The sequence below is a fragment of the Adiantum capillus-veneris genome, chromosome 11 (genome assembly GCF_014529385.1).
Source record: "Adiantum capillus-veneris isolate H3 chromosome 11, ASM1452938v2, whole genome shotgun sequence".
Classification (NCBI taxonomy): domain Eukaryota; kingdom Viridiplantae; phylum Streptophyta; class Polypodiopsida; order Polypodiales; family Pteridaceae; genus Adiantum; species Adiantum capillus-veneris.
In genome coordinates, this window is record NC_140941.1 from 137312677 (window position 1) to 137332301 (window position 19625).

General features: G+C 48.4%; 1 protein-coding gene across 3 annotated transcripts in view; it reads right to left on the reverse strand.

Moving 5' to 3' along the window:
* Positions 1 to 19625, reverse strand: part of RBCX1 (Chaperonin-like RbcX protein) — a 47731-nt gene that overhangs the window by 7011 nt on the left and 21095 nt on the right. For 2 of the 3 annotated variants that reach the window (XM_086523954.1, XM_086523953.1), the window contains exons 3-5: positions 19394 to 19511; positions 18503 to 18519; positions 18350 to 18412 (exon numbers count right to left, since the gene is read on the reverse strand). In XM_086523954.1, coding sequence (XP_086380080.1) covers positions 18350 to 18412; positions 18503 to 18519; positions 19394 to 19511 — 198 coding nt within the window. The remainder of the gene's footprint in view (positions 1 to 18349; positions 18413 to 18502; positions 18520 to 19393; positions 19512 to 19625) is intronic. The other variant, XM_086523955.1, reaches the window with a different exon arrangement.

Here is a 19625-nt window from a genome sequence, read left to right on the forward strand (position 1 = left end):
CACGTTTCTCATCAAAGATAATGTATCGCAACCCGTCCTCATATGAGGCGAGAGCGGTATTCCCTCTCTCCCTCTCACCTCTCACGTCTACGAAAACAAAGAGCTATGTTGAGGAGCCCAAGCGGCGGTCATACGAGGCGAGAGCAGTATTCCCTCTCCCCCTCTCATCTCTCACGTCTAGGAAAACAAAGAGCTAAGTCGAGGAGCCCAAGTGGCAGTCATCTATGTCAACCCCACCTCAAGGAACTTGAGTATTCCTGACAGGTATACTGAAGGATTACTTAAGGTCAATTCCATGCTTTCCCAAAATCATAATTTCCCTACACACCATCCCATCGATCTATGGACACTGTCTCCAACCAATTGCATGAGGCGGAACACACAGGTAACATTTTCTCTCAACCAGATAAAGAGAAGCCAAAACCAAGTGAATTCTTGTTTAGGAGGCTTCGCCCTCCCAAGGTACGGTCTTTTGCGTTACCACTTGTCTTTTTTCGTAAGAAACCAAACTCATTTCAGTTTTGCTTGGATTTCAAGGCACTTAGGACAAGGATGGTCAAATTCCAAAAGCCGAGACCTCACATGGTTGTTCCTTTGGAGCATCTACAAGAGGCACAGCAAGTTTCTAAAGTGGACCTGAATAGTTGCCGCCACAAGGGTTGATTTCCAAGGAGAAATCCAAAAGAAGAACCACCGAAGATCATTGTTCCAATCAAAGTTATCAAGCCAAAGCATATTCGAATGCTTCAATTCCAAATTGGCAATAAGAAGGAAGCAAATCAATATTTCCTCAAATTCAAGGATCGAGAGACACATGAAGCTGCTTGGGTGGACGACGAATTTTTCATCGACTATCCACATTTGCTAGCCTCATACAACGAGGCCATGCAGCTCAGTACCTGTACCTCACCTTAAGCAGGTGGGATGTCACATGCACATGGCTCTGTATGCCACGTGGATATGCTTCATCGACTTCCAGAGCCAGTTTCCCCCTTCTTCCTAGATAGGCATGTCAAGAATCTTAGGAGAATTAGTATTGGCAATTTTGTGAGCCTATTCACAGGACCTGCATTTTTAGATTTTCCAGTTGTGGAACCTCCTTACATAAATGGTTTGTACATTCTTTTTGACAGATGTTATTACACTACGGTGGGCATCTGGCATCACATGCATATAGTTTTAGGTTAGAGGAATCCAACGAGCCATTCTACGCGTCAATCGGATTCCCGGGTGGGCAGATGTGCGACAGTTTCACCCGAAACTTAGCCCTGGTCAAATCATTTAATGATTTATTTGTTGGGTTTTGTGGACAATTTGCCCTACCTAAGCCTAAAGGAGTTCATAAGTCTCAAACTTTGCCTATAAAGGGAGAAAGAGGTCTAGCGATTTCACATCAATTCAACAAGTGCTAGGAGTTGCAATCCAACCCCAACGTTTTTCTAGTTCCCAGATCAGCCAGGCATTTTTGCAGAGATCTACTAGCGATTTCAGACCCATTGCCAGCTATCCTAGCAGATTAGCCCTAGCGTTTTCAGTTTTCAGCCCTTTCCTCGCCGGATCAGCTCGGATCTGCGATCACTAGCCTTTCTCGTTGCGATCCGGTATTTCAATAGCCCATTGAGCCTCCCCTCAGCCATTCTGTCGCCGGCATCAAGTGCTCCATTGTTGTCCATCATCGGCATTGTCGAGATCTGCATTTTCAATCCTTCATTCCTCTCACGTTAGGAGCACAATTCAGCCCTAGATCTACCCCTTGGTGGCCATCCGCAATCCCACATCAAGAAGGATCCAAGGTGCATCAAATATGCCCCCGAGGTGCCTCGTCTTGAGAAGTTTTTTTTTCTGAGAAAAAGATCCTTCTATTAGTTAATGAAACTGCCCATAGGGCTACAACCACCTCTACTAGAGAGGGCTACAACAATCATAAGGGGAGACTCTCCCAATTAAAAAACAGCATATGTACAATGAGGGCTAAATCAAGAGATGGGAGGAGGGAAAAGCCACACAGGTGGACGATAGTGCCATCTAAGCACACCCTGGACCATGGTGAAGAAAGGCCCAGGGCGCCAGAGTAAAAGGAACACCTCTCTACGCTCCCGCATGCAGTCGGAGCTGCCCTGAAGTCTCTCGAACTGTCCCATGAGAGTATGGATCAGCTCCAGCCAAAAATCTCGAACAGTCTCCGCTGGTGGCACAAGGCGAGCGTCAAAGATGCGGAAGCAACGGGCCCGCCAGATGAACCAGAGTGTCAAGCCACAAACGAGCTCCCAACACACCTCTCTCTCACTACACCACTCCTATGGAGTAAGCTCTGTAGCAGGCTGGAGTGTAGGTCGACCCCCCTGTATCACTATCATCCTGTTGGTGGAGGATAGCTCAAACTGTAATGCAGGGCCCATGAGAGTGGACCAAGCAGCTGCCCCCCGAGTGTATTGCCGTGCTGTGGAAAGAGCTTGCATCAGCCGAAGGACCCGAAGCCAAACCTGTTGTGCCATAGGGCAGTCCCAAAGACAGTGAGCTGACTCTCCAAAGGATGGTCACAAGCTGCACATGCTACCGAGAGGCCACTATGTACAAGCCAGCTCCCCATTGTTGTAGCTCTATGTGCAACCAGCCATTGGAACAACGTGACTCGCTACGGCTTTCTGGCGTCCCAGAACCTCGCCCAAAAAGCTGACAAGAACTCAGCTGTGAGGACCCCCTCCTGCCAATGAGGTGTTGCAGCAGGCAAGCCTCTCTCCGTGCTGCTAGTATGTGACGTCCCAATCGAACAGTGTACTGAAAGAAAGGGACCCCTGGATGGTCGGCTGAGAAGAAAGGGTCCCTCCAAAACCACTCTCCAGAATCCCACTACACTCGTGCTAGTGGACAGCTATCCCAAGCCCACAGCCTCTAGTAGCCTGTCTCAAGAGCTGCTGGGTCAAGATCTATGACACAAGTCCTCCCACAGATGCCCACAACTCGAATCCTCTGAAAACAACACTCTCCAACCTGTGGGGCCTCTACCGAGACTCTGTGTAATCAACCCTCGCCCTGTAGCTCAAAAAACATGGAGGGTACAGTCTCTGAGCAAGCCCGAACTGCAATGAGGACCTCCAATCGCATGAAGGCCCCCATCCATTTGGGCGTTGTTGACTCGAGGGTGTACGCCACTCAGCTAGTACTGCCTTTGTGATGTCCTGACACATGCTCTGCACCCCTATCATGCCTTGTAGCTGGATGCTTTGAAGCTCCTTTGACAAACCTGAGAACTGTAGCCACTCACCTAAAGTGCGTGTTGGACCCTCTGCCATGGGACCCCAAGAAACATGACGCCTACTACCAACCAAGTGGCCTCTCTGAGTGCTGACTATGGGGTTCCAAACAAGGGCCTGTCTCAGGCGCTCCTCCATGCAAGTGGGTTGGTGCTACTCCAGGCCTCTCCGCAACTACTCCCAGGAGCGAAGCAGGCTCACAGCAAAACGATCCTCCAGTCTCCTGCTCAAGCCAACTCTGCGCATCTCTGTGAAAATCCATCTAATGGAAGGTCTCCAAGGGCCTCTCGCCTGAGGTACACTAGCTCTAAGCCGCTGAAGCAAAAACTGCTTCCAAGGCTCCTCCCCTTGAAACAGTCCTCTGACAACAAACTTCCCAACAAGGGCTCTGCTCTGCTCTGCAGGGTCTATGATCCCCAGCCCCCCCTGAGAACAAGGTAGAGTGATGACCTGCGAGGCCACTTTGGCCCGGGCTATCTGAGTGTAGCGCCCCGACCAAAGGAAGTTCCTGATCAGCCTCTCTACCTAGCTGATGCAAGAGCTCGAAAAGATCCAACAAGATGTACCACATAGTAGCCAACAACACCTGGTTGGCCACTACAACTCTGTTTGCCACAGAAAGTCGTGTCGAGCTCCAATGTAACAGCTTCCTCCTGATGGACAGGAGGAGGGGGCAATCTATTGCTCAAGAGACAAGTTCAAGCCAACCTGACAGCCCAAGTATCGAGCTGCAGTCCCTGGGGGATCCATCTGAAACCCTCACCTTGCAGCCAATTGTCACGTGACACGTCCAACCCTATGTGTCTGTGGACAAGCTACAGCATGACCAAGGTTCAGTTCAGTCAAGTCAGTCTAGAATAGGAAGTGATCTGGCACTTTTGTGAGTCTGTTCGCAGACCGTGCATGTTCAGACACTTAGATTAGATGCATATCCTCTGGGTGCACACAGCATGACCATCAGATTCCAGTCAAATCCCATCAGTAGCATTTTTACAGTGCATAGGCCTATTTCCCTATTTTTGACATTTTTCACTTATTATTTTTAAGTGACAATAAGCAAACCTAGGCTAGCACTAATTGGCAGAAGAGGCAGCAGGAGCACCTTGCTCAACAGGCAATTTCTCAGCAAGACCAACACCCGCAGTAGCCCTAGCATTTTCAGCCATCTGAGGACCTAGCATTTTTGCATCATATCAACCTTGGCGTTTTGTGCATAGCAGATCAACCCCGGCGTCATCACGACATAGCAGATCAGCCTAGCGTTTTGCATTTGCAGAGCAACCGGCAGCAGCACCTTTTTCAGCCCTAGCATTTTTGGTTTACAGCACAACCTCAGCGTTTTTGCAGATCGTCGCGACAGAATCAGCCATAGGACCAGCGTTTTCAGTTTTCAGCCTTTAGCACTCGTAGATCAAGTCCCCAACCTCGCAGATCTCACCTTCCCGCAGTAGTTCCTCACCGCACGGTGGGATCCATCGAAGTTTGCAGTTTCAACCCGGAAAACGCAGATTTCAGCATCTGCGTTTTCAGCGCTTCGTCATTGCATCGTTGTCACCGACATAGAGTCAGAATTCAGCAGATAAAGATTTGCAGATTTCAGCCCTTAGCGCTTTCAGATTTCAGCCCATCTCGACATCGTCAGCAAGTCTAAGCATTGTAGAGTTTGTGCAATCATAAGTAGACCGCTCTCGCCATAGAGAGTGGGGCCTTTGGAGGAGGGTTTTACAACGTCTCTGGTGTCGTATTCTCTTCTCTCTCTATCTCTCAGTCTCATGCACTTCCATTCACAGTGTGCATTCACTTTGTTTGTGTCCATTGCACTCTCTCACTAAAGGAACGGAAGGCTCTCCCTTCCGTAAGAAAAAAGGAACCTTGAGCACAGTTCGGAGCACTCATCTTGAGCAAAGTTCAAACATTCATTCCGCTGCACCTTACATTGATATCAGATCTTTGGCAGTGTTCTGTATCACTCAAGGAAAGAACCACAAGAACCACAGAATTTTCTTTGCTTGTTGAGGTCGCACGAACCCAAGTTCACTTGGGCGTGTCGATTCCTAATCGTGTTTTTGAAGAGTGACAGGTATCCCAGGAAAGAAGGGCTTGTCCAGCCTCCCCTTGTGCCTCTTTTCACTCATTGAGAGTGGACCGTGCACTTAGCGGCCGGTCAATTGACGTGAGGTGGGAAAAAGCAACCTTGGTGTGAGCGCAAGGCCGCTAAGGGGTGCGCCCGCTGAAAAGAGTAGAACTCGGGTGAAGAGAAGACCCTTCTCTAACACAGATTGCAAGCGAAAGAAGAACCTCAAGACTCTCAAGACCCTCAAGAATCCCCAAGAACCCAAGTTCCTCGTGAACTTAAGAACCTAAGACTTCAGTGGATGGTCATCACTCGAAGCGGAATGGATACTTCGCTTGGAGGTGATGAGCATGAGAAAGGCGAAGAAGAATTTCCCCACCAAGAGGTTTTTCCAACCCTCCCCCTTCCCCATCTACGCCAAGGATTGCACTAACTCCTATGGAGGAGTTGAAGCAGTTGTTTATAGAAAGAAAGTTAGAACACGAAGAAAGAGAAGCAGAAAGAAAGGCCTACGAAGAAACAATGGCAGCCATAGATCGTGACTACGAAGAAAGCGTGGCAACCACAGAGTGTACGTACGACTTGGAAGCCAAAGAAAATCGAGCCAAATTGGATCGCGAGAACAACGAAAGACAAGCAACATTTGATCGCGAGAGCAAAGCAAGACAAGAACACAGCGATCAACACATGAAAGAGTTCTTGCGACTCTTTTCTATTGTGCAGGCGCAGTTTGCACAGATTCGGGATAAGGAGACTCTCTCAGTCTCTTCTTCTCCAAAGCATGAAACACAAGATTTGCATGATGATTTGCATGATCAAGATGTGATTTCTCACAAGCATGATGATTTGCATGATCAGATGTGATTTCTCACAAGCATGATGATTTGCATGAAGATGATGTGATTGTTCACAAGGATGATGTGTTAGTTGATGCTTTTTCTAGCGAAGCTAACCTCGTTGTAGATTCGATCAATCACGAAGGATCGATCTTGGCTTTCGAGCCTAGGTCAAAGCACCCCTTCAGGAAGAGACGATCTTGGCTTTCGAGCCTCGGTCCAAAGAACCCTCACAGGAAGTATTATGTGTTCGCATGATTAGTACGCATGCATTGTTCGAGTGTTTCATTCGTGATCGGTTCCTGTATTTTCGTCAGCGTCTTTATGTGATCCCTTTTACTAGGCATGACATATTGTACGTTGAGCACGTTTCACTCACGAATGAGCACGAATGTATGCGGATTGTTCATGAAAAGTATGTATGTAAGGAAGTCACATTCCATGTCTCTTCCTTGGCACGACACAATTATAAAAAGAGCACATGAAAGTATGAGCACCAAGCGTGGGTATTTCCATTGTGTTTTGCCACAGTTGATTGATTTAGATCAGCACGACAAGATTCGATCTCATTGTTAGCGTGTATGTGGTGAACGGTTTGGCACTCCGTCTCTTTGTTCATCCACATTGCATGCATAGTCTTTGAGGAAGACAAGATTTTTTCCAGTTTTTTTTACTTTTTTACTTTTTTGGGCTAGAGCCGGCAAGCCAGCAAGGAACTGCCTTTGCTTCGCGTGCACGCAAACGAGTCAAAGACAAATTACCTTGCGGACTTGCCGACAAAGGGAAAAGCGCCTCCATGCCGTATCGTGGCATGTCAACGGGGAATGGAAGCAAGTTTCCCCCTCGGGGGAGTAAAAAGTCTTTTCATGCCATGTTAGTCAGTCCATGTTCCCTTGTTAGTCACGCCACCCGAGGGTAACGTCGGGAAATCACCAAACGAATTCAGTGATGCACTTAAGGACCAAGGCTGAGAGAGAGGGACAAACCCTTGTAACTCACAGACCGTACTGAATCATGCCCAGGTACTCCAGGATTTTCGCCTGGTAGAAAAAGGCCCCCGTCCAACGGATGTCCGATAGGACTGCCATACCCAAGGTGGGCGTCGGCTCAAAGGAGGCATCCCGATCTGGCCAACCATGATCACCAAGGCCCGCTCGGAAAGCCCCAGGACCATGTTAGGCGGGACCGCACCGTACGCAATAACTACAAGCCCTACGAGCTTTCAACACCCTCACGGGCCAGAGCATTGTAGTATCGCGGTACGGCCCCGCAGAGGAATGCTGCAACGTTATCCGCATAGGCACTCCTCAGCTGCGGTCCACGACGACCATTATGGGCCCCACGGGGGACAACCCATCCTGGCAATCGCTTTCTGCTAATCTCCCCTCCCAGGAGTAACACTTCGGTATCTTCACCGCTCGGATTGTTTAACAGCCGTCTAGCATGTTCCAAACAGGGTCGTATTGAGCTTCTGAGATTGTCCAGTTCAGGGCACTGTACCAACAGGTGCGTAAGTGACCTTGAACCTTCTTCCATTCCGCATAACGGGCAAGTCCTCGACTGTGCCCGTTCAATCTTATCCTTAAGCCTTAAGCCATCCACTCTTGCTAGTAACAAGACTTTCTCCTCCATCCCACCGGGGTTCTTCCCAATGCTCTGCCTATAGAGGTATCCACGCGTGTCCTCATACTTCCTCTCGATATAAGGATCAAGGGAGACACATTGATGTGAGTGTTCCCAGAGCTTCCAGCTCTCCTGTCTTGCGGTTTCAGCAGAAGCGCCGTTGATATACCTCTGCCCCCAAAACTTTGTCCTTTTACACCAGGTCCACTTCTTGAATTGGTTCCATTCTGGTATATTATTAACCAAATCTGCAATCCAAGTCTTTAGACCTGCGTACTTGGTAAAAGCTCGTACCCTCTGTCCTGTACCCTCTGTCCTGCACAGTAAGCTGGTACGGGGGGGAGCCCTAACTCCCGGTGAAGAGTTGCTGCTGCCACAGAACTCGACTTCGCGGCCTTACCGACTACCCACCTCATTCCAGTTGCTATAAGCGTCTCTAATGGGTTCAACTTCCTCATGTCATGTGAGCCCATAATCTCCGCTCCATAAGTCGCCACTGGGAAGACGCACGCCTTGAGAAAGGCCAACCTTGACCACATCGGAATTTTCTTAGAGCATAGAAGATGTTTATGGGCATACAAAGACTTACGTGCGCTTTCAATCCTATCCTTAAGGATAGTATCGATCGAGACTTCGCTGTCTATTAAGATGCCCAAGTACCTATACTCCGAAGCTACCTGAATCTCCTCAGGTCCGATGTGGGGTTTGAAGGCAATAAGTTCCTCAAGGTCCCCGTTGAACACGATCGCCTGGCATTTCTTTATGCCGAACTTCATCCCCCACTTCTCCGCCCAACTATGCAATCTATCTAAACTAGCCTGCAACTCCTCCTTAGACTCCGCAAATAAAACTAAATCATCTGCAAAAAGCAGGCCCTGGATCTTCAGGAGTAGGCCTGGAATAGCCACCCCAAGGTCAGTCGCACTCTCATCCAAGATGTCATTAATGAATATATTAAAGAGAGTAGGCGACGCGGGACACCCTTGACGCACGCCACGGGCGATTTGGACCTCCTCACTCAACTTCGCTCCCACCCGCACTCTGACCTTGGAAGATTGGTACAAGGCTCGAAAGAAATTCAAGCAACGACCTCCAATCCCTATGGCTTCCATCTTTAAAAAGAGCGCCTCGTGTGGCACTGTATCGTACGCCTTTTCAAAGTCAATATATGCCGCAAACGTCGGTTTCTTAACAACCTTTCGTCTGAGCACAATCTCTTTCAAGGCAATCACCTGTGCCACACACTCCTCCTGAGTCCGAAATCCGGCTTGACCACGCAAGAAGAAATTTCTTTCCTCAAGTTTCACTGAGATCCTATTGATCACGAGTGAGGTCAAGAGCTTCAGAGAGATAGGAATTAGAGAAATCCCTCTGTAGTTGTCCGGATTAGAAAGATCACCCTTCTTCGGGATATACACCACTACCGAGGTAGATGATGCCTCCGGCAACTTCCCTGAATCAAACCAAGTACATAGCAGTTTGAAGACTGCTCTTCCTATGTCTGTATTTGGTTTAAATCGATCCGATCTAGTTCCCTTGTCTTGCATAAGGATCTTGAAAAATTCAGGGGGAATGCCATCTATCCCAGCTGCTTTATGCCGCTTGATCTTGCGGCATACCTCTCGAACTTCAGTCCATCTAATAGAGTCATTGATGTCCTCTATTCTAGGCCAAAGTCGCACAGCATGGTTTTGCCAGTGTTCTGGGTCCTTGCTGTGCCCGGAGGGATCGGCGAAGACGCGAGAAGCATGATCCTTCCAAATGTCTCGGATCTTCTCTTCGTCCACCTGCAGCTCGCCGTTCTGGTCTCTTAGGGGTTGAGCGGGCCCTCCTTTTCTGCTCCCCCCTAGAACGGCTTTCATATGCTTCCACCAAGCATACCATTCCTTGCGTCTTGCCAATTCGACGCTCTTGAGCATGAATCGTTTGAGAGCCTCTCTCTCGCTTCTCTTCGTTTCAGCTCGCGCCTCTTTTCGGCATTCAACAAACTTCCTCCATGCCCTATCTTCACTAGAGGAATCACTCTCTGCATCCCGCAGAGACTTCCACGCTTCCCGTCTTCGGTTGATGGATCTCCGGGCTCTCGGGTCTAGCCTAAAGCCTCTATTAGGCCTCTTGGGGGGCCTTACGGAGAACGCACCAACATCTCGAGAGACTCTTTCAGCTGCCTCCTCAAAGCTCTTCGACTGACGGTTCACCGCCGCCTGCATGGAGGAAGTCACTTTACATGGAATAGGTATGTTCATGGTTTTGTGTTGGAAATGGTTTCAGGAATTTTCAACCATGGAGATTCTTGAAGAAGAAAGAAGCATGATTCTCGACGAAGTTGAAGCATTGAAGGAGCCACAAAAGACTTTGTGTCGCTTTCGGCGCGGCCCAAAGAAGCAAGCGTTGCAGACCTTTATGAAGTTCAAGTACCGCACGACCCACACATCAGAGTGGGCCGGCAAAGAGTCCCTTCCAGGATTCCAGATGCTATTGGCGATCTCCCTCGACGCCATACAGTTCGGTATCAATACCTCACTTTGAAAAGGAGGGAATGTCACGTGACACATCCAACCCTATGTGTCCGTGGACAAGCTACAGCATGACCAGGGTTCAATTCAGTCAAGTCAGTCTAGAATAGGAAGTGATCTGGCACTTTTGTGAGTCTGTTCGCAGACCGTGTATGTCCAGACACTTAGATTAGATGCATATCCTCTGGTTGCACACAGCATGACCATCAGATTCCAATCAAATCCCATCATTAGCATTTTTACAGTGCATAGGCCTATTTTCCCTGTTTTTGACATTTTTCACTTATTATTTTTATGTGACTTTTGTTGGACAGTAGGTAGGGGAAATTGAGTAAGTTTGTATATCAGCAAACCTAGGCTAGCACTAGTTGGCAGAAGAGGCAACAGGAGCACCTTGCTCAACAGGCAATTTCTCAGTAAGACCAACACCCGCAATAGCCCTAGCATTTTCAGCCATCTAAGGACCTAGCATTTTTCCATCAGATCAGCCTTGGCGTTTTGTGCATAGCAGATCAGCCCCGACGTCATCATGACACAGCAAATCAACCTAGCGTTTTGCATTTGCAGAGCAACCGGCAGGCAGCAGGACCTTTTCAGCCCTAGCGTTTTTGGTTTGCAACACAACCTCAGCGTTTTTGCAAATCATCGCAACAGAATCAGCCATAGGACCAGCGTTTTCAGTTTTCAGCCTTTAGCACTCGTAGATCAAGTCCCGAACCTCGCAGATCTCACCTTCCCGTAGCAGTTCCTCGCCGCACGGTGGGATCCATCGAAGTTTGCAGTTTCAGCCCAGAAAACTCAGATTTCAGCATCTGAGTTTTCAGCGCGTCGTCGTTGCATCGTCGTCACCGACATAGAGTCAGAATTCAGCAGATAAAGATTTGCAGATTTCAGCCCTTAGCGTTTTCAGGTTTCAGCCCGTCTCGTCGTCGTCGACATCGTCCGCAAGTCCAAGCATTGTAGAGTTTGTGCAATCATAAGTAGACCGCTCTCGCCATAGAGAGTGGGGCCTTCGGAGGAGGGTTTTACAACGTCTCTGGTGTTGCATTCTCTTCTCTCTCTCTCTCTCAGTCTCATGCACTTCCATTCACAGTGTCCATTCACTTTGTTTGTGTCCATTGCACTCTCTCACTAAAGGAACGGAAGGCTCTCTCTTCCGTAAGAAAAAGGAACCTTGAGCACACTTCGGAGCACTCATCTTGAGCAAAGTTCAAACATTCATTCCGCTGCACCTTACACCAATCAGGCGTAGGAGCGCTGCCAACCGAGAAAGCAATTGTCTTCCTCCAGTTGATCAGTGCGCCTGATGCACAACAAAACGTCTCAAGAGCCTGCTCACACCTGTGTAGGTTGGTCTCTTGGCCCTCCAAGTACAAAGATGAGTCGTCTGCAAACTCGGCATCCAATAGCTCATCGCACCGAATAGGATAGGGAGCGCTAAGCCACGTAGACCAACCTGCTGTGAAACCAAAATTTTGCTCATCGCCTCAGCATAGAACAGAAAGAGCAAGGGGACAAGAGGGCATCCTTGTCTGACCAAACGTGTGAGCATGAAACGGTCTCCTCTACCTCCTGCCAAAAGCACCTGACTGTGTGCACGTCTGTAGAGAGCCGACATACCTCTAATCCAAACATCTGAGAAGCCCATCCTACGTAGAGTGCCCTCCAAAAAGTCCCAATCAACTTTATCATAGGCCTTCTCAAAATCAAGAAGAAGTATCACCAAATCCTCACCACGGATGCGTGCAAGGGCAAAAGCCTCCCAAAAAGTAAAGATGTTGTCAAGGATACTACGCTCCTTGACAAAACCTGTCTAGGTCCCATGTATAATGCTCTCTAGAAGTCGTTGAATCCTCAAACTCAGAGCCTTGGCAAGAATTTTGTAGGCTGAGTTGAGGATGGTGATTAGTCACCACTGCCGAATCTCATCCAAGGAGCCACCCTCCTTGGGAATGAGGTAGATCAAGCCCTCACTCATGCTATCAAGCATCTCTCCTGTGTGTAAGATGTACTGAAATAGTATGAAAAGTGTTGCGTAGGTCTGAGCCAAGCGAGTCCTAGTACTTTAAGAAAAAACTGGGAGTCGAACCACCCTCGCCGGGACAGCTACCACGGGGAAGTGCTCTGAGGGCCGCATGGAGCTCCTCTAGCTGAAGAGGCAACTCAAGCCTCTGGCGCATCTCCTCAGTCACAAGACAAGGCATTTGTGCCCAAACCTGCTCTTTGCATGCATCCTGACGCTCTGACTGAGGCTCTGCTGACAATAGATCACGGTAAAAGTCAGTAGCAATTGCACGCATGTCCTCTGGCTCTAAAGCAACTGACCCGTCACGCCTCCTCAACTGGCTAAGACTGGCGTGCGCATGCCGGGATCCCACTGTCTCAAAGAACGCCCCCATCACTCTGTCACCCACCTGGGTCCATTGAGATGCCTGTCGATGGAAAGCAAACTCATGACGCCTCTCCTCTGTGCTGGCAAGCTCCTGGCGAGCCTGTTGCAACTGCTCCTCCAACCAGGGATTGTCTGGGTGCTGCTCCTGCATCCTCTGCAAGGAAGCAACACCCCTTTGGAGATGCTGCTTCTACTCTCTCGCTGCAACTAGGCGGGCCATAGACTCTTGAAGAAAGAACTGACTAAGTTGAGCAAGTCCAGAGGCCACCCTGTCAGCAGGAGAGTCCTGCGGGTCCAAGCCCTCTGTCCAAAGAGCCACCACTCGCTCTCTGAGCTCAGAATCCAGTAAGATCCTCTCAGGGATGCGTAGCATCATGCTCCCCCTCCTCTGTCTATCTGTCACTGTGAGGATCACCGGTGCATGGTCCGAAAAAGATGTCCCAGCCAGAATGCAAATTGTCCCACCCAAGTCCCAGAAGTGGTCACTAGTGTAGGAGCGATCTATCCGAGATAGATTCACTCCTCCCACTCTGCGGTCCGAACGAGAGAAGGCCAGCTGTTTGGGGGGCTCACAAAGCCAGAGTGCTGCCAAACATCTGAAACCCTCAAAGTCATACATAGCCTCTCCCAAGCTGCCAACTCAGCTCCATGCACAGTAGCATGGCTACCTCCAATCCTGTCAGAGGGGTCCTCCAGCATGTTGAAGTCACCCCATGCACCATTGCTCTGCCTGCGGCGGCAGAGACTCTACAATGTGAGACCAAAACTCTGCACATGCACTCGCCACATTGGGCGCATAGATGTTCAGGAAGCCCAAGAGGCAACCTTGAACCTGCATAGTAATCCATTGAGCCCTGCCAGGCTCAATAATACCTCTGACCACATCGTCTAATGCGGCTCTCACAGAGATGATGCTCCTGTAGCATAAGAAGATCAATCTCTCCTCCCACAAGGCACCGCTGATGCTCTTGATGTAGTCAGCCCCTCTGGCGCTGAAACTGGGGCCCGCCTAATCCCTACACGTTCCATGAGATGATCCTCATGGAGAGCGAGAGAGAACTGATGCTGCAGCAGCACCTAACCGTGCTATCTTCGAGGCTGGCTTGGATGGGGAATAATGGGTATCCGAGCGTTCTCGAGATAGGCGTGATTGCAAAGAGTGTCTAGCCCACGCCCAAGAAGAACGAGCCGTGCGCAGGGCAACCTCTCTGTCCAGGAGCCCTCATGTATGTGTACATGCATGGCGAGCTCTGCGTGTCAGCGAAGAAGTGTACCACAATGTGTCTACATCCTGCCGAGTCAGGAGGTGTCACTGAGAACTTGGCCAACGGTCACAGAGTCTGAACCAAGTTTGTAACCCCTAGGTCTCCCATGTGGTGAGAGAACTCGAGGGCCTGTGCTTGCAGCCACTCCAACACCGAGTCCAAAGTCAAGTCAAGCTGGTCCCTGCTACATAGGGGAAAATAGAAGCCAATTGTTGAGTCTAGGGCCTCTATCCCTCTAGCTGCAAGGAAAAGTTGCCTCAAAGTCTGGTGAAGGGTCGCCGAGAAAACGTGTGAAGTTGTAGGCAAAAAAGTCCCACCGACGACGAATGTCGAAGCTCGTCGATCCACGAGGAACTCCTGCAAAGGGAGACGTTTGCACTAGAAGGGGGGTTTGCAAGGAAGGTTGTCCCTCTCTCGCCAAGCGACTCATGACAAAAGCACTGCCAAGAGATCTCCTAGCAGCCGAGTCGCAAGATGGCCCATCTGACGACAAATAAAACAATGATTTGGGAGGCCCGAATACTCAAGGCTCTGACGGAACCAACCACCACTCACCCTAGGTAGTAGGATGACCTTCGAGAGAGTGTGGGTGTCCCACACCAGAACACGTACTGTGGGAATGTCAGCCGCCTTGGCAACTACGGAGGCTGTTGTGCGAGGAGTCTCCAAGACAGTCCCAATCTCTGAGCCTATCCTAGAAAGGAGCGGAAGGTACTCCCCTCTCAGGCCGGGGAAGCAGACTGAGATAGGCAGGTCTACCTCCTCGACAAGAACGTCGGTAGTTGGGTCGAAACCATGGTGCCACTATCGAAAGTATGCCCGAACTGCTCGGATGGCCAAGGGGGTCATCGCAATGACCTTGGATGCCAACTCGGGAGTCTCAAACTCTATCTGATAGTAGCCACGCCCAAGAAACTGAACATCGAGAATCTTGTCCACCTCTGAAAGGCGGGCCTTGAGGAGATCACGCACCTCTCCTCTGCTAGGTCGGGTGCCGATGATCTTGCAGATGACGGAGGTCGCTTGGAGGCGCTCCACCCCTGTGGCTAGGCTCGCTTGCTCTGTCGGCAAGAGAGCAAGTCGGATGGCGGGCTCTGCAAGGTCGGGCAAGGGGGCTTCTGGAGAGTCCCTCTGGGGCGGAGCATGAGCCTCCAGCTGTGTCTACTGCTGTGAGTGCGGTGGATGACAAGAACCAGATGACTTCCGAGGAGCTCCGACGGTGAAGGACAAGCCCTCAAGGTCAAGGCGCAAGAGAAACCGACGGCACAAGGGGGGGTTTGCACAAGGGAGAAGCGGGAGGGGGGAGCTGGAGGCAGCGAGCAGGGGGGCGGGGGCATGAGGGCAGAGGAGCGAGCGGGGGAAGCGGGCTGCGCACAAGGGCAGGCAACACCAGCACGTAGGGCAGGCAAGGCAGAGGGCAACACGTGGGCGAAACAGTGGGGGGTGATCAGCGATGGCGGGGGGGCGGCGTACAACAACAGCGAGCGCTCCTCGTCTTGAGAAGTTACCGAGGCGACATTCACCATTCGAGTCAATAGAGTCTGCACTTGAGGTATTGCATGTGTGTACATTCCATTTACAAAATCCAAAGCAAATAACACATCAATGATGGTGTGGGGGGGCCTTGAGAGGGTTGGTTGGGACCCCATCGGGTGTCATTCTCCTCTCTCTCTCTCTCTCTCTCTCTCTCTCTCTCTCTCTCTCTCTCTCTCTCTCTCTCTCTCTCTCTCTCTCTCTCTCTCTCTCTCTCTCTCTCTCTCTCTCTCTCTCTCTCTCTCTCTCTCTCTCTCTCTCTCTCTCTCTCCATAGTATTTTATTTTGTGATTTTTGTTATTTCTGTCATATTGTCATCTTGTTACTCTGACTTTGTATCAGATCCACCACATTGTAACTTTCTGGTCTCATAGGTCACTTTGGCCTTTTGAAGACATTAATATAACATTTCATTTCGTCTCTCTCTCTCTCTCTCTCTCTCTCTCTCTCTCTCTCTCTCTCTCTCTCTCTCTCTCTCTCTCTCTCTCTCTCTCTACCGCTCTCTTTGATTCCCTCTCTTCGAGGAAAGATAAAAAGAACCATCATTCAAGCCAAAAGGAATCACTAACGCGAGGAAAGGAAGTCAAGGATTTGAGGAATTGTAAAACCTAGATCATTCACCATTTCAATTCCACTGCACCTCACATTCGCCAAGTGTCCAAAGAAAGAAACCGGGGAACCAACTGTGTAACGGGATGAGTACCACGTGACAATTGAAAAGAACAGACAGAACAAACTTTTAGGCACTTCAAAGCAGCTGAAAAGAAAGAGAGACTTCACACGAGACAAGGAGTGGCGTAGTTCCACCCCAAAGTGCACTAGCCCCAAATTGTGGCACCCTTTCGGTATTTCTTTATATTGCTTCAACAAGGTACAACATGTGCAGCTTTGTTCTACATCTCCCGTGGGTAGAATGCCAGAGAGTGAGCCCTTAGTACATATTTAGAGACCCTTGGCCATCCAAAAGCATTTACATGAAAAGCATCAAGTCTAAAAGAACCCGGTTCCAAAAGCTAGCACCCAAAGGACTGTCCGTACAACTAATGTCACATCATCACAGCCAGCGCAATTCGCGGAAGGTCCGTACAGCATGCCACATCATCATCTTTAACACAAATTCAATTGTGTGTGTGTGTGTCTTTTTTTTTTTAAAGGGGTTTAGGCCCCTTGACAGGTTCAAAGGTTGTTGGGGGTTAGGATATTTAATCCTAACCCAATTTATTATTTGGGCCACTTTGCAATGATTTGCAAGTTGGTAAATCCTTCTTCTTCTGTTTCTTCTGCTAGGGTTTAGGCCCCTCGGCCGGGATCTGTAGGTTAGCTAGGGTTAGGCCCAAGGAGTCTTAATCCTCTGAGTCTTCAATGGCTTGACAAGTCAGCGGTTTGTGACAAGCTGATGTCCATCAGAGACTCTTTCAAGAGGGGGGTATGTCAGATGTTTGTGACGTGGCATGCCCAACTTAAAAGATTGACCGAGAGCACTAAAGAGTCAGTTTTTAAACTCTAACCCCTACCAACTTACAAAGCTTGGCCGAGGGGCCTAAACCCTAATAAAGAGCAAAGCGTAAAATTGGCTGGCTGAATCAGCTTAAAACGCAGATTGTTGTTGATGTGGCAGGCTGTGGCAGAGTATGGAGAGAAGGGAAATATGGGCGCCAGTTTTGACCATGCTTTTGGGAGTAACTGTTTTTTGATGAAGAGCTTTTGGGGCTCTCCTTTTGGCAACTCTTGTAATGTTTATAAGAGTCTTTGGGGGCCACTCTTAGAGAGCATCTGGATTCTGACACCTAAATATGAAGCCAAGATTCTTTCAGCTTGGAACCACTTGTGGATCACTAAGGACAACACTCTTTTGACTTACACCCAAAGGTTTTGGGACATATTTCTACTAGTGGCTTGTTTTCAAAGGGTTCCTCTTGAAGAGAGCATGCAGAGTTCCCCTTGTCCTCTCAAAGAGATTGTTTCCTTCTATACGGTTGACACCTAAATATGAAGCCAAGATTCTTTCAGCTTGGAACCTGGTGACTGATGGCGTGGCTTGAAGCTTGGCTTGACTTTATCTGTGGATGGAGCTTGTAACTTAATTGGTTATGTACTCCATTGCTGCTCCTTTTATCTCCACACCATCTTGGTTTTCTTTGGAGGTGGCCTATACTGAGAGGTCTAGGGTTTTGCTGAGGTTGAGCTTCGGGTATTCAAATGTACTTGGGATTATTTTTTAGCACTATTTTTGGCACCCAAACCTACTTAGTTTTTTGTATGCCCTTTCTTGGTCTTGGCTTTTATTGATCTTGTTTCTCTGGTTGCTCTGTTTTTGGCTCTTGTGTGACTACTTCATTGGGATCAAAGGAGACAAACTTTTGTCCCTCTGAAATCTCAAATGGTTCCTTTTGAAGAGCAGATGGAGTGCTACAGTTGCGGCTTGCCTGAGGAGCTCCAAAGCTGTTGTTTGAAGCATAAGTCACCGTGTATTCTTTGGACTGATGGACCATGCTCAAGATGGCTATGCATGGCTCACGGGATCTTTGACTTTTGGCACGGATGCATCAGGGTCAAAGGAATCTAATAAAGAGTTCAAGAAAGCATTGAGAATCATTGATCAGCTCAACATAGAGCATGTGACGTGTTTCATTTGGTCCCCTAGGTCATAATTGACCCTTGAGGACAATAAAAAATATCTCTCTCTCTCTCTCTCTCTCTCTCTCTCTCTCTCTCTCTCTCTCTCTCTCTCTCTCTTTCTCTCTCTCTCTCTCTCTCTCTCTCTCTCTCTCTCTCTCTCTCTCCATTACAAGAATACAATCAAATGGCCAAATATAATCTCTCAATTTCTCTCTTTCAAAATGGTCACAATAATACCTTGATAGCTAGCTTTTTTACATTATCCCATTCGAAATCTTCTGAAGCATATGTAGAACGGACCTTCCAAATAGAACAAAGAAGTAACTTCAGCAAAAAGCTGGATCTATGACTTTCTAAAAAAAGGAAATCACATTTCTACAACCCTCCCACCTCCAAGATTCGCATAGCTGTACAAAGATAGGCAAACAAAGAGATCAGAAACAAGAAGAGATAGTACATACAAAGCTGCAGATGATCATCGTCTTTACACTTGAATCACATAAAATAAGTTCAAAATGAAAATTTCTAAACTCGTCAGAATTGACTTGCCAAACAACATTTATGTAGTAATTTAAAGACCCCTCAAATATTCTCTCTTGCTTTTTTCTGTCATGAGATCTTTTCATTGGAACATTGTGAACAAACTGTACTCAAAGCCGTATTATGCTAAATTATGAGTTCTGTGGCACCAAGGGATTCCAATGTCGCACTTAAAATAGAAAGGCATGGTCATTGATAGGCGGTCCAATACACAGTGAAATTCAGTGAACCGGAGCATGTTTCAATGAAAAACATATCCTTCATAGAGAGAGTGGTATCAAAGAAGTACAACCCGAATGAAATTCAGAGGATCAGATTTTATGAGTCATGAGAAGGTATTGCCTCTGAATGGCAGGCTGGTACACCCCCTCAGTCATAGTTAACAGTGATATATATGCTCTCGTGGGCATTCAGCGCACAATGGTTAGCACCAGCCCCTTTTGTAACATTCAATTCTCTTAGTAACTAGAGACTTTTCCTCTCACAGTCTGAAGGTGAGAGATGAAAAAGATGACAAACATTGTCCAAGATGATGCTACCACAACCTTGCTTTAAGCAATCGGTTGTTCAGAAAAGATCTATAAGCAATAGAGTTGCATATGGATAATGGTATCAAAATGAAAACTTTCACAAGATGTCTGGTTTCCCCTTAAAACAAAGTGGACACAAAATTGCCAAACATTGACCAAGTTTATCTTGCACAAAGCTCCAAAATACAATGTTTAAGAAGGGAGAAACTACCTAATCCCTTTTGCCTTGGAGATTCCCGCATAAGTGTTGCACAAAACTTGTCTCCATCATTCAGTGGTGTTCTGTCAACGAACTCCCTGAGCTCTTTGTACGCCTCCGGGTTATAATCCTGATAAAATTCTCTCTCTCTCTCTCTCTCTCTCTCTCTCTCTCTCTCTCTCTCTCTCTCAGCGATTGAGCTGGGGAGATCCAGACACCCACGACTGCGGAGGCTGCATCAGAA